Source organism: Bos indicus, chromosome 19 (genome assembly GCF_029378745.1).
Source record: "Bos indicus isolate NIAB-ARS_2022 breed Sahiwal x Tharparkar chromosome 19, NIAB-ARS_B.indTharparkar_mat_pri_1.0, whole genome shotgun sequence".
Classification (NCBI taxonomy): domain Eukaryota; kingdom Metazoa; phylum Chordata; class Mammalia; order Artiodactyla; family Bovidae; genus Bos; species Bos indicus.
In genome coordinates, this window is record NC_091778.1 from 30,331,150 (window position 1) to 30,346,133 (window position 14,984).

The following is a 14,984-nucleotide window of genomic DNA, read 5'->3' on the forward strand; positions in this document are numbered from 1 at the left end:
TTCCTCATCTACACACAGGCAAACCACTATTATACTCCGCTCTTATCATAATGACCTGACCTCTCCCATCAGACTGAGTTCCCTAAAGGCAGAGATGGGGGTAGGGGTGGGTGTTTCTGGATGCCCAGGGCTGGGATGTGGTTTTGACTCAAAGATGAACAGAAGGTAACATTCTCCTTTTTTGTTACATTAAAGAACCGTGGCTGTGCATGCACAGATAAGCAAAGGAGCCAAGCAGTCTTCATGGCAATATATTATGGAGTGGTGGGGACTGCAGCAAACTGGAAGCACAGGCTCCCAGCACACGGGCAGCTGCTCCTCAGCTCCAGGCACTGTTGCATGAGGGATGCACAGCCACGGAGCCAGACTTTTTGCTCTCCCCAGAGATGTCAGATATGCAGATTTTAATGTGAAATCCACCAGTTTTTAACATTGGTTTGAATCTTTGAAAACACTACATAGGCCAAAGCAACACACCTGCTGGCCAGACTTGTCCCAAGGCCCATGAGTCTGACTCCTATTTTGCATGTCCCTTAGTGCAGAGCTGGGTGTGTGGGGCTCACGCCGGGCTCAGGGACCACGGTGGGTGCCATCACCAGCCCCGGAGCGGGGAGGGCCCAGGACTCACCTTTCCCGGATGAACTCTGACATTTCCTTCTGCATCTGCTTGCCCTTCAGCTGTTTCTGCAGCAGCAGTTCAAACCCAGCCACCGTGCCGTTGCCTTGGGAGTCCTTCTTGTCAGCCTAGGAGGGAGAGAGAGGCAGGAGCGCTTAGGGACACCGGCGTCTGGAGCTGGGATGAACCGAGTGTAGGGAAGACAGACCCCAGAAAAGACCCTGTTGTTCTTCATTCGCTCAGTCGTGTCTGACTCTTTGTGACCTCATGGACTGCAGCACACCAGGCTTCCCATCCTTCACCATCCCCTGGAGTTTGCTCAAACTCATGTCTACTGAGTCAGTGATGCCATCCAACCTTCTCATCTTCTGCCACACCCCTCTCTGCCTGCCCTTAATCTTTCCCAGCGTGGGGGTCTTTTCAAGTGAGTCGGCTCCTTGCATCAGGTGGCCAAAGTACTGGAGCTTCAGCTTGAGCATTAGTCCTTCCAATGAATACTCAGGGTTGATTTCCTTTTATTGTCTGGTTTGATCTCCTTGCAGTCCAAGGGACTCTCAAGAGACCCCGAGTCACCTGCTAATAACCCTGACCTCAGCCCGAGAAGGAGGACGAGGGCAGTAGTCTCAGCCGCCCCAACTCACGCCCCTCCCGGTGCCCTTGCCCCAACGTGCTCCCGGATGCTTGAGCCCTGACCACTGCAGCCGCCCCACATCTGGGCCTCTCAACCCCTCAACCTAGAAATGAAGAAAAGGAAGGGCAGGTGGCCAAGAACACAGGCTCCAGGTGGCTGCTTGGGCTGGCTAGATCCTCTGCAGAATTTTAGCATCTTGACTGAGCTGGGAGACAGTGGATAACCTCGGGGGCAGGTACCCCCAACCCTGAGCCTTGCCATCCACTTTAACACTAGCCAGGCAGTGCCATCCTCCAATGCACATGCCTAAAAGATTGCAGTGACTTCTGGGGAGAAGCTGGACTGAAGGGCCGCTGCCGGAGTGGAAAAAGGCAGGTTTCCAGGGTTGACATCTCAGCCACATCACAGTGCAGCTGCTCTGGCCATTGAAAACTTACTCCAAGTACATTTAAGATGTGTGCACTCCATTGTATGAATGCTACATCTTCATGAAAAAGTCAAAGAAAAATTATTCAAAACACTTAGCCCCAATCCACCTCCCAGAGAGGATGGACAGGCTGAGCAATTTGTCCACACTGGGAAAACCGGCCCAAAGAAGTGGGCTTTAAGGATTGTGTCAGCAGAGAAATTTCTGTGAGAAGAAAAGGTCTTGATGGTCAGGGAGACAAAGCCCTAGGTTAGGTATCAGAGTCCCAGGAAAGCCTGAATCGAGATGGAAGCAGGATGGCACTGACCAGGATCGCCCACTCTCCCTCACTCTCCAACCCCTCTCCCTCCACTGACCTCTGGCTCCCAGGGTACCCATTCCTGGAGTCTAAGCTGGTCCACTTCCCATGCTTGGTTCCTGTTCCCTTCTTTTTGGATGACATCTCCAAATTCAGCTCCTCCCCTCCATCTCCACAGCTGCCACCATCTTCCCTGGCCTCCCAGAGGCTAAGGGGCACTCCTGCCTTCCCTACATGACACGTGGGGCTTCCTGGGTGGTGCCAGTGGTAAAGAAAATCCACCTGCCAATGCAGGAGACGTAAGAGACGCAGGTTCAATCCCTGGGTCTTGGAGGTCCCCTGCAGGAGGGCAGGGCAACCCACTCCATTATTATGCCTGGAGAATCCCATGAACTGAGGATCCATAGGGTTGCGCAGTTGGACATGACTGAAATGACATAACATGCATGCATGTTCCAAGGCACATACAAACCAGATCACATCCTGTTCCTGTTTGAATCCTCTACCATCTGTTTATACTGCAAACAGAATAAAATACAGCACACTGATGGAGCCTATGAGGTCTCATACACTCTGGTCCCTGCTCATCCACACCCCTGAGCTCTTTCTTCACCATCTCCAGGTGTGTCTGTTGCCAGAGCCAGAGTTCTTCCTGCAATATCCCCACCCCATACTCATCTCAGAAGATCTAGAAGAAACACAGATGGGGCAACAGGAATCCCTGGCTAGCTTCTAAAGTGCAAGAGGTTTGGTAGGAAGACAAAAGTGACTGTTTAATATACACTTGGTTAGCAAATCTAAAAAAGGGTAGATAATCCATTCTGCATGGTGGATGAAATTTTATAAAGTTTTTCTTTTTTAATTTCTGATTCCTTGGGGCCTTTGCAAAACTTTATTTTTTTAGGTGTACCATTGGTGATGGTGATTAAGTCACTCAGTCATGTCCGATTCTTTGTGACCCCATGGACTGTGGTCTGCTAGGTTCCTCTGTCCATGGGATTTCCCAGGCAAAAACACTGGAGTGGGTTGCCATTTCCTTCTCTAGGGGATCCTCCAGACCCAGGGATTGAACCTGTGGCTCCCGCATCACAGGCAGATATTTTACTGCTGGGCCACCAGGGAAGCCCCAGTGTATGATTACTGGTTTTTAATATATACACAGGTTGTACAATCATCACCACTGTCTGATTCCAGAATGGGGTGATTTCATTTTTAAAGCCCTTGTTAACTTTAAAATACAAATGTCCAGGAGGACTCCAAGAGTTTCTGAGTAGGACTCGGCATCTGTCAAAAGATGTTTAATTTTGGAAAACTACACATAAAATGTATCATCCTAACCATTTTTAAGTGCACAGTTCAGTGGCATTAAATGGCAACCCACTCCAGTGTTCTTGCCTGGAGAATCCCAGGGACAGGGGAGCCTGGTAGGCTGCCGTCTGTGGGGTTGCAGAGAGTCGGACACGACTGAAGTGACTTAGAAGCAGCACTGTTGGGCAACCATCACCATCATCCCATTCCAGAACTTGCTTATCTTGCAAAACTGGAGGTTCCCATAAGTAACACAAAAGCTCTGGAACAACAGAGTTGCTCACGCTGGAGCTCCCTACAAATTCCTGGTGACTTTGATAGAGACAGGAAGGCTGTCGGAGAAGCACTGTCCAAGATCACCTTCAAGAGCGACAGAACAGGCTGGAGCCCAGGTTCCTTTCGTGGAGTTGACTTTGGTCTCCTGTCACCGCTGAGCAGCAAGGTGACCCTCCAGCTTACCTACATTCTGGCTGGAGTTTCCGTTTTGCCCTGTGGACTCTCTGAGGTTTACAGAATAATCTAGACTCCAAGTGGGTCTTAAGTTTCCAGCCTCCAGTGCTCAACTGACTGCCAGCTGTTAGGATTCATCTGGAGAAGTTGCTTTGCTTTGAGCTCAAGGCTCCTCCCGCACCTCTCGGGTGCTCACTCGTGGTCCCTGGGACCACAGTCCAAGCAACACCGAGCACCACTTACCCAGAAGTAGTCACAGTAGCTCCACTCAGTTGGTTTCAGCAGTTGCTGCTCCGGCATTGTGTCTGGGTGAGGGAACGTCACGCAGTTTATCTGGAAGGCACAGACAGGAGAGAGCACAGCTTGGTTAGAGGGTTAGGAGAAGCTGGGGAGGCTTTGGTCCCGGGACAAAGCACTCAAGCAGTCTCCCTACAGTGCCAGCTTGGTCGAGAACATGCACTGGTATCGTGCGGTGGTCAGCATTCAAATGAGGGGTGACCGGCATTCGCCCCCACCCCACAGGGGCTGGAGTCAGTCCAAGCCGTCTTAGAGAGCAGTGCAACAGGGCTTAACAACACAACCAATGTCCAGAGCCCTCCACCAGTGACCCTGCTTGTAGGATTCTCCCCTCCTCCTGCACGTGGCTACAGGGACTTAAGCACACGGTTTTTACCACAGCTATGCCTACACAGCAAAAGGCTAGAGCCCAACTCTACTGGCCATCAGCAAGAGAATCATTAGAAAGTATGAGAGACATGGATAGGAATCATAACCATGGTGAAAGGCCCAGCGAGACATTCTTCTGTACTGATAAGGAAGGTGCAGGACAGTGTTAAGTGGGTGGGTGACTGGGGAGAAGAGGTGGAATAGTATTTAGGGTTTGTTGTCTTAGAGTTAAGAAAAAAAAAAAAGGAAGGAGGTAGGAATAGATCCAAATTTGGCATATTTCTGGGAGGAAACTGATGACATCATTTGCTTCTAGGGAAAGGAATTAAGTGGCTGAGCATCCTGGGTGAGAGGTGAGTATAGTCAAAGCTATGGTTTTTCCAGTAGTCATGTACAGATATGAGGGTTGGATCATAAAGAAGGCTGAGCGCTGCAGAATTGATGCTTTCGAATTACAGGGCTGGAGAAGACTCTTGAGAGTCCCTGGGACAGCAAGGAAATCAAACCAGTCAATCCGAAAGGAAATCAACCCTGAGTATTCATTGGAAGGACTGATGCTGAATACTTTGGCCACCTGATGCAAAAAGTCGACTCACTGGAAAAGACCCTGGTGCTGAGAAGGACTGAGGGCAGGAGGAGAAGGGGGCGGGCGACAGAGGGTGAGAGAATTGGATGGCATCACTGATTCAATAGACATGAATCTGAGCAAACTCTGGGAGACAGTGGAGGACAGGGGAGCCTGGTGTGCTGTAGTCCATGGAGTCGCTAAGAGTCAGACACGACTTAGCAACTGAACAACATGCACTCTATGAACAAAGAGAGCTGAAATGAGAATCCCGGGTGTGTGTCTGGGGCTAGCTGGCCCAGGAGAGAGCAGTGCAGAGATTCCTGGGCTCTGTCTCGGACTTTTCTGCTGGAGCCTATCTGCAGCACTCCTGGCTTTCCCTGCTTGCAGCTGTGCCTTCGCCGCTGACCCTGCTGATGCTGCTTCAAGCCCCGCATCTGCTCCTGGAGAGTCTGCTAATTTGTTCTGGGAGCTGTAAGGCCTCAGGAAGGCAAGGCCTAAGCCCCGGCAGTCTTTAACCCTCATCACAATCCCAGCAACTGCTGAAGTGGGAGTCGTCAGACGTTCAGGGGGAGAACAGTGCAGAAAATCCCCGAGGTTCTGAATAGAAGCCACAAACTCCATTGCCAGAAAGCCATGGAAACAAGTGTGGGGCTGCACGTCATGGAAACTGCAGCTCAGGCTGTGGGGGGTGACCAGCCTCCACATTCAAAAGTGGGGTAGGCTGGGGAGGGTCTGTCTGTGGGGGCGGGGAGCAGATTCCTCTCAGCTCCCGCCAACTGCTGTCAAGCTAGAATGAAGAGTCCAGGCTTATCAGCTTATGTGATGACTTGACAGTAATGGAGAACGAGGATTTATACGTGAAGTATCTCAGTGCTTGAAAGTCAAAGTGTTAGTTGCTCAGTCATGTCCGACTCTTTGTGACCCCATGGACTACAGTAGCCTGCCTAGCTCCTCTGTCCATGGAATCCTCCAGGCAAGAATACCAGAGTGGGTTGCCAGTCCCTTCTCCAATGTTGGCAATTCACTCATGGTTAATAACAGCAACAACAACCCCTTGCAAGTCAAAGCAACTCCTTTGCCAGTCGAGTCAGGTCCATGGGTCCCCAGCTGCAGCCTCTGGTTTAGGGGCTCGGGGGTGGCTGGAAGTAAATCCAGTAAATCCCCCTCCTGCAGTCTAGGGGGGGAGAATCCAGGAGAAATTCCAGCCAGGGAAAGAGCCCCCTCTTTCCAGAAACTAGCATGTGGCCAATGTAAGGGCAGAGAGTCCTGCTCTGGAAGGAAACATGACGCAAGAGGCAGGCCCATGGCCAGGGATGATCCAGAGAGCCCTGGGCAGGGGGAAACGGAATGCCACCAAGGTCCAGGTGGGGGCCAAGGCAACCCCAGGGTGGGGAGCTTCCCCCCCGAGCCCATCCCACTGCCACCCGAGGCATCACTGGCCTGCAGTCTTGGGGGCCAGACAGCCTCTTGACACCCAGCTCAGGCAGTGGGTCTTCCCAAACCCTCTTTTCAGGCTGACACCCCAGAGAATGTCCAGAGGGGAGTCTCCTTCTGGAAAGCAGGGCCGGATTCCACAGCCTCACATGGTCCTTATTTCACGTTCCAGCTTTTCTTGCCTCAACAAATAATGATGATCACAGCCCATCTTTATTTTGTTTCATAATGTAGCCCACGGCAATTGAAAGCAAATGTAATAATGACAAACGAACTATGACATTGCACTGGGCATTAAGAATCATGGAGTAGGAGGTTGAAGGCACACAGAAGGGTTAGAGGTCTTCTAGAAAGTGCTGTCCAGGGTCTAGAAGGCAGGGGGGCTCCCACAAAGAGTGGCCCTGTAACCACCACTGAAGGAAAGCTAATGGGGCTGGGGGAGAGGGCTTGTGGCTTCTGCCACTCTGAGGGCACTAGCCCTCAGAGGGACTGGCCAGTGGCCCCTGAGTGCCCGTCTCCACTCAGTCAACCCCGATTTTGGCATTTCTCCAGCCCAGGAATCTCACAGGAATTTTCCTGAATCCTCACAGAGCCCTGCACCCGCTTGGTGGGCATCTCCAGAACTGCACCTCACCAACCCTGCTGTGGAAGGAACTTGTAAAACTCGTGGAATTCCTGGGAGAATTCCTGCCAAGAGCTTTGGTGGCTCTTCACTTCATCCTCCCAGCAACCCCACGAGCTGGGTCACTGGCCTCATTTGATTAACTGAGGGTCGCAGAAGTATTTGCATCCATGAGGCTGTACCAGGAACACTTGCTCGTTTGCGGTTCATGCAAACCTTTGTTGAACGGCTACCTGGTGCTGCGCACTAGGGTAGATCTTTCTAGCACTTTGCACGTGTGCATTTGTATTTCTCCTGACTGCTTGTGTAGCATCTCTCTTTCTTTGCCAGAGAGGAGGAAACTGCCCTGCTCCCTGCTGTGTCCCAGCACAGCCACAGGATGGGGGCTGTCAGTGTCTGTCAGTACAAGGAACAGAGCCTAGAGACAGAAGGGGTGGTCTCTGCCCTCGATGGTTTTACAGGCTGATGAGGAAGGCAAACAAGGAAATAATGAGTAATTGCAAACTTCATCTGTAATGGTGGAGCCAGGGTCAGAAGCCAGCCAGGTACACCTGGCCCTTAACCTGTGTCACACGACCTTCTAACACACTTAGATGTAACTATGCCAGGTCCCCATCCAAGGCAGGGGTGCAAGTAGGAAGGGGTACTGGAGGCAGCAGCAGAAGATGCCTTCTACCCTGCTGTGTCTGCGGAAAGTTCCAGGGGTCCCTCTCACTCTTGCTCCCAAGATCATTACCCTCGACCAGCAGCGTCTTCGCTCAGGGACTGACTCCAGCCCCCAGTAACCGTAGTAACACCTGCTCTGCTCCCAGTGGGCCCACTAAGCAGCTGGGGTTCCACCGGAACAAGAGCAGCCCCCAGAATCTCTCTGGGGGGCGTCTTAAGGGGGCTACAGTCGCCACAAAGGCATCCAACCATGGTGCGAGAGCTGTTGAATACAAGTGCAACCCAGCCAAGGCGCCTCCTGCGGGGAGGCCAGGCGTGGAGGCCTCCCTGGAGGCAGAGGCCGCCTTCAGCACAGTAAAGATGGTAGTTTTACATCTAAATGGGCCCTGAACTTCCTCCTTTGCTGTTGTTTAGTCACTCAGTCCTGTCCCACTCTTTGCACCCCATGGACTGCAGCACGCACGCAAGGCTTCCCTGTCCTCCACCATCTCCCGGAGTTTGCTCAAACTCAAGCCTATTGAGTCGGTGACGCCATCCAACCATCTCAACCTCTGTCACCCTGCCCTCAATCTTTCCAAGCATCAGGGTCTTTTCCAATGAGTCGGCTCTTCCCATCAGGTAGCCAAAGGATCGGAGCTTCAGCTTCATCAGTCCTTCCAGTGAATATTCAGGGTTGATTTCCTTTAGGATGGACTGCTTTGATCTCCTAGCTCTACAGAATTTCCTCCTGGAGAGAGGCTAATGGGGAGGGTATGTAAGAGGCAAAAGCCAGACCTAAGGAAGCAGAATAGAAATGTCCCCTGGTGCATACACATCTGGCCTCCAAGCTCCCACTCAGGGCCCCAGGCCCCAGGGAGCCACACCAGGAACCCGAGGATCAGGGGAGCCCAGACCCTTCTTTATAGGGCAGGAGTGTGGCTGGCTGGCTTGGCTGTCATCTGCTCTCGAATCCTCTAGATTTTATGCATGATGTTGGTGCCGAGGGCTGTGAACTGCCATCACCGCCCGTCACTTCCAATCAAGCCCACTCACCGCCAGCCCTACCCGGGGCTCCATTGCTGTCAAGCAGCGCATGTGTCTGCCTCTTCAAAACTTCTTCCAGACCCAGTGGGGTGGGGTGTGTGGGGGGAGGGGGGCAAGCCAGAGAAACAGAATAAACCTGGGTCCTTGCATCTCAGCCACATTGGTAGCCAGACTCAGATGCCTGGTTGTATCCGTCATTGCCACACAGGTCTGCAAATCTTTGCTCCTAGGGTCAGATCGTGCGAGAGGACCCTCACCCCAATCCCACACGCCAGGAAGAGGGAGGCTTGGGCCCGAGCTCTGCGCTCCCCCCTCAGCCCCACCCCTGCAACACTGCCTCCCAGGGAAACCATGAGCTCTGCAGGATCAGGGCTCAGAGGAAGGAGCTGTGGGTAGAGAGAGAGTACTCCCGGGAAGGAAGAGAGCCGAGGTACAGAGGTCTTCAGCCCCGCCGGCCAGCCAGCGAGGACACCCACCTCCAGTCTGGAGATGAGCAGGGCCCTCGGGCTGGCAGCCGGCAGATCCAGGTTCACAGCCAGGGGGCTCTGTTCCTCACTCTCGCTGTGCCCCTCCTCAGTCGCCCCAGCAAAAAGTCCCTAAGGCTTGAGTGTTTATTTCAAACCCAGGGGGGATGCTGATTACAACCCAAACTTTATAGCCTCACCCTGGAGGGACCAACCTAGGAACCTGCATTTTAAACAAGTACCCTTGAAGCTCTGGATGAGAGGCAGTGATGCAGGGCAGTGGGAAGGAGGAGGGAAGGTAGTGAGGCAGGGATGGAGGAGTTGAGTTGCCAGGAGACCCAGGGCCACACCCAGCCCACGCAGACAAAGCCCTAAGCTCTGAGCGAACCCAGGCCCCAGCCTGTGAGAGGCACACCATCACCCAAGGGAGGCATAACCCTCTGCTTCCCCCTTTTCTCTTTCACTCTCCTTCTACAATGCTAACATATTCCCTCTCTTGCACTTTCTCCTCCCTATTTCAGGAAACTTCAGAAGCTCCTACTTTGCCCTAGCACCCTAAGGGCTTTTTGCGAAATTCACCTATGGGAGGTCTGCCCAGGGGGTGGGGTGGGGGTCTCCCACACCCTGCCCATCAGCTCCAGTAACAAGGAAACTGTCGCTGGCCCCACCCTGAGTCACCTGGTCCCCCACCTCAGGGGGCAACTTCCAGGGGGACACTGCCGGTGATAAGAGTTCGGGTCTCAGATATATGCTTTAATATACAGTATTTGTTTATATTGGATATTAACGCATGTATGTGGAATCTAAAAAAAACGGTATAGGTGGTCTTATTTGTAAAGCAGAAATAGAGACGCAGACATAGAGAACAAATGTATGGATACCAAGGGGGAACAGGAAGAGTGGAAGGAATTGGGAGGTGCGGACTGACATCTATTGACATCTATACACTACTGATACTATGAATAGAACAGACGACTGCTAAGAGCCTTCTGCAGAGCTCAGGGAACTCTGTTCAATGCCTTTGCTGACCTAAATGGGAAGGAAATCCAAAACAGAGGGGATGTATGTATAGATATAGCTGATTCACTTCACTGTTCAGCAGAAACTTAGCATGACTTTGTAAAGCAACTCTACTCAAATAAAAATTAATGAAAAAAAAGGGGGCACAGGTCTCAGCCCCGATGCTTCCTAGCTGTGACCTTGGCTGAGGTCCTGCTCTGTGCCTCAGTTTCCTCATCTGTAAATAGGGCGACGAGGAGACTGGTGCGAACTGAGCACCTACTGTGTGCCAGGCTGTTCTAAGGGCTTTCCAGGTATGAACTCACTCCGTCCTTACACCATCCCTAGGGCACACACGCCCACCATCTCCCCATTGTGCAGACGGGGACACTGAGGCACAGAGAGGCCAGGAAAGCTTCCCCAGGTCACTGCCCAGCTCAGAAGTGCTGTGACTGATACCCTGGCTTCAGAGTCTAGGTTCCCCATCCCCACACCCACCTTGGTCCAATCACCCGCCCCTCCCTCAGTGACTGGAGCCTAGAATGGGTGCTCAGAAGCCTAGTGGTGCATAATAAATGCACATGCAGTGGCAGCAATTATGATTGTTACTGTCACTGCTTGCCCACTGCTTCTTCTTCCAAAGTGGATGTGCAGCCTGCATGAGCCGGGTCAGGGGTCTCCCTGCCACTTCCATCTCTGAGGCTGTGGGCAGCATGGCAATGGGCCTAGGGACCCATCCCCCGGTCCCAGCTCTGCGGCACTTGGTCAAAACCACATACCCGGGACCACACTTCTCCCATCTCCAAGTTCTGGTCTGTCTGAGCAGACGGACAAGTTGTTTCTCTACGTGGAGGGATGTTGACATTCAGTGCCAGCTTTCCCCGAGCACAAGGCTGATGTGGGGTGGGGGCAGTGGGGAGGGAAATGGGGGGAGGTCCTCTTCAGCCTCCACGGGGTTGGGGGGCCGGTGAGTCTTGGCGGGCTTTCAGCCCTGGGAGACTGTGTGGCTGCTCTAGGCAGAGGCTGCCTGCTTCCCCATCAGGAACTCTATTCTTAGGGCGCTTTCTCTTGCTTTTAACTTTGACGTCTTCCAGAAGTTACCCCGCACAAAAGCCACCCTGCCACGGCTGTAATTTACACGTCACGTCACTTGCTCAGAGCACAGTCCACCCCCTCCCACCCACTCCTGCACACCAGCTTCCCTTGCCTGCCCTGAGAAAAATGGTTTTGCGTTATTCCGAGCACCATCCTTCCACTTATTTGCCTGGAGAGAAAACGTGAATAAGAAATCAACAGAAGAAGGGCCAGGGCAAGGCAGGGGGTGGGGGTCGGGGGCAGCAGGGGGTGGTGGGAAACTTCAGCTATGTCCAAGCTTTAGAACTTCCCAGATTCTAGGCTGGGCATTGCTTCCACTCAGAGGTTCACACTGCCACGGCAACAGCCCAGCTGTGGACCAGAGTCCCAGCCTGCCACCCCACCTGCCGCGCGGGAGCCACTTACTGTGATGGTGTTTTCCTTGCTCTGCTTTTTGCTTGGTGATGAGGATCCCAGGTTCTGGGGAGAGAGGCAAGAAACATCGTCAGAGCTGTTCTCCATATTGGACATCCTTTTTCCTTCGGGTTCCCTGAAGGTGGAGGGATGGGTTAAAAGCCCCGTGCCAGGGAAGTTCGAGGATGCTCCTTCAGCTGTTGTTAACCCCTAAGTCACCATGTTCTGGGAGAGGGCAGGCAGGAGCCTTCCGTGCCCTGGCTTGAAGGCGAATTGGAGGAAACCTCCCAACAGGAGCTCTGAGAAAACTGCTCCAAAGCAGGTCTGCCTCCTCGTCTCCCCATCGGTGGCTGGGAGCATTAACCCTTCAGTTGCCCTCTGCTGGTAAGCAGTTCTGAGAGCTGTCTCCACCTTCAGAATCCATCTGGGAGTAGAGAGTTAAGGCAGACTGTGGGCCACCATCTCCTGTTACAGGATTCAGAACAAGACATCTTATTCTGAATTCCCCACCTTGTCCAACATATCACACCCTGGATCCATGTACCATGGACTGGGGTGCTCGGCCACACCTCCGTGACTTGTCACCCTCCCTACCCCAAGAGCAGGGAGGCTGTGATTTCAGCTTCCATTCCGACTTTGGGGTTGCCTTTTGGGGTCTTTCCTTTGCCGGCAAGAAGACCCTCATCCCAAGGACCACTGGGCCCACCGGACCTCGGCAGCTTGCCTCTAGATCCTGGATGGCCCTGGAATGGAAGATTCAGGATTGCCAGCTGAAAACACCACACTGATCCTAAGAGTCTATGGCCCTGACGGGGAAGGTCAAGCCTGGCTCTTTGCTGTCCCATCAGCCTTTACATTAGGGACTGAGTAGGGTCCCTGAGCAAGATGTGGGATGTGCCCTCCTGTCCTGAGCCACACGTCGAGCTGGGAAGCAGGCTGGCCCCTAGGGCACTGGGGCAGCATTGCATGTGTGTCCTGGGACTCACAGCCTTATTCTGTCTCTAGTGGGATGGAAGAAAGTGGCTGCTAGGCCTTTACAGGGAAAGGCCCAGAAAAAGCGTGGAGGGGCTTCTCTAGCAAGCCCCAGGGAACCAACAGCTCCCATCCCCAGGCCAGCACAGCCCTGGATCACCCAGCAAGATGAGTGTCTTGTGGGGGTGGGGGGGAGCCAGCCCCTTCCTCAGGAACCCAACTGCTCATCAGGCAAAATAAGGAGCTTAAGGGAGTTCCTGCCCACGGTCCCCTCACTCCCGGACTCTTCCCCACTAGATCCACGATCAGTCCCTCACTCCCACCCAGACCTACCATGTCCGGTAACTGAAGTCCACTACTCAAGACTGACATCCCTGGAGTGTCCAGCTCAAAGGGACCTTCATACGTCATCATTTCATAGACGAGAAGATGAACTCACTGGCCTCGACATCCCGTCGAGTTAACTCGGCTCTGAGCCTCAGTGTTACCTGTTGCCAATGGTCCTTGAGCTCCGGAGGCATCAGATTAGCTGAAGACATGCCCCCTGAGTCCTCCTGACCCCAGGAAGTTACTGGCATCACCATCATTGTACAGATGAGGACACCGAGGTCTGCAGAGACCAACGTGTCCAAGGACGCAAGGCAGGTAAACAGAGCAAACCTACACCCAAGCCCGAACGACTCTTTCCTGCCTCCCCACCCCTCCACTTAGAAATCCGGGACCATGTCTTATTTTTCCAGGTGTCTCTGCAGGGCCAAAGAAACATCTCTGTCACCCATACACACTGACTTGGGGACTGCTGTGTCCGAGGCTGTCTGGGATGATGCTGGACACAGAGGTCACCCTCCTCCCCAGAATCTCAGCCAGGACACGAGGGCAAGTAATAGCACTGTGAGGTGGGGTGGGGATGTTCTAAGTCTGGGTGCCGGTCTCTGCCCTCCTAGCTGTGCAGTTTTGGCTAGTGCTGCACACGGGGGTCACAGGGTCCTTCGGGTGGTCTCACGTCTTTGCTGCTGGTGACCTGTGCCTGTTATTTGAATGTCATATACACAGACATCACATACATGCACAGAGACACACATCCTCACACACAGACACATACACCCTAAAGCACTCCACTGAAAGGGCCCTGGTGGAACGACATCTCAGCCACGCTGAGAACACCTGCTACAATTAAGTGGCTTCTCTCACCCAAGTACTAACCGGGCCCAACCCTGCTTAGCTTCCGCGATCAGATGCGTTCAGGGTGGCATAGCTGTAGACAGAAGTGGATTTTAATATGATGCCCCACTAAAAGGAACCCAGGCTCCTTGGAGAATCGATTAGTTCCAAAGGCCAGGTGGACCTGGAACTCCTGTGCCAGGAGGTAAAAAAAAAAAAAAAAAGTGTTAGACAAACGGTGTGACCTAACAAAAGGACACAGACTCCAGCTCAAAGGGGCTTCCACACCCAAATTTGGGACCACTGGAGCGTTAATATGAATAATAACCTCAAAGAATTACTCCAAAAGGTGGACGGAGGAGGGGCAGCATTTTTTTTTTTTTTTTAACAGGGGAAGGTCTAGAAAACGTATGCAAGGAATTCAAACATGACCACTGGCAAAGCTCAGTGTCAAAGACTCAGGCCACAGCCGTCAGGGATGGTTGAAAAGGCTGAGAGAAAAGGCTGCTAGGAGACAGAGTGTGTGCGTGGCCTGACACTGTCACCCCACTGATCTCACATACATGTGTATGTGTATATGCATGTATTTGCTGCTGCCGCTCAGTTGCCAAGTTGCGTCCGACTCTTTGTGACCCCATGGACTGTAGCCCGCCAGGCTCCTCTGTCCATGGGATTCTCCAGGCAAGAATACTGGACTGGGTTGCCATTTCCTCCTCCAGGGGATCTTTCCGACCCAGGGATTGAACCCAGGTCTCCTGCTGAAGTTAAATGATTGGTCCATTTCTCCTTTATTATAATATTCATTCTACTCTTATAAATGCTTACAAATGTCCATAACAGAAGTTTTTTTTTTTTTTTAATTTCTCTTTCCTATGATTCTAGAAGGTTTTTCTCCTCTTTTTTTTAAAGCTCTGCCCAGCCTGGTTTCCTGGCCTCACCTGGGCTGCTTGGCTGGCACTGTGAGGACCCATCAAGGGTGGTGACAGAGGAGGCAGTGCCCGGGAGACCATGGTTGGTCATTCCCAGCTGACTCCACAGGCCCCTGGCTCTGTGATGTCTTCTGAGCCTGGTCTCCGTGCGTGTGAAGAGTGTGGCTCCCATACTCTCAGCAGGCAGAACCCAGTGTGAAACCTCTCAGTGGCTCCAGCACTACTGAGACAAAACCCAAGCTCCTCAAAACAGCCTCGAGGA

The 14,984-nt window shown here is 52.7% G+C and overlaps 1 protein-coding gene across 7 annotated transcripts in view; it reads right to left on the reverse strand.

The window, feature by feature from the left end:
• The window catches only part of GAS7 (growth arrest specific 7), a 210,456-nt gene that overhangs the window by 28,361 nt on the left and 167,111 nt on the right, over positions 1–14,984 (reverse strand). For all 7 annotated transcript variants that reach the window (XM_019981774.2, XM_019981775.2, XM_019981777.2 and 4 more), the window contains 3 exons: positions 11,673–11,726; positions 3,974–4,063; positions 629–744 (listed from right to left, as the gene is read on the reverse strand). In XM_019981774.2, the coding sequence (XP_019837333.1) occupies positions 629–744; positions 3,974–4,063; positions 11,673–11,726 (260 nt within the window). The remainder of the gene's footprint in view (positions 1–628; positions 745–3,973; positions 4,064–11,672; positions 11,727–14,984) is intronic.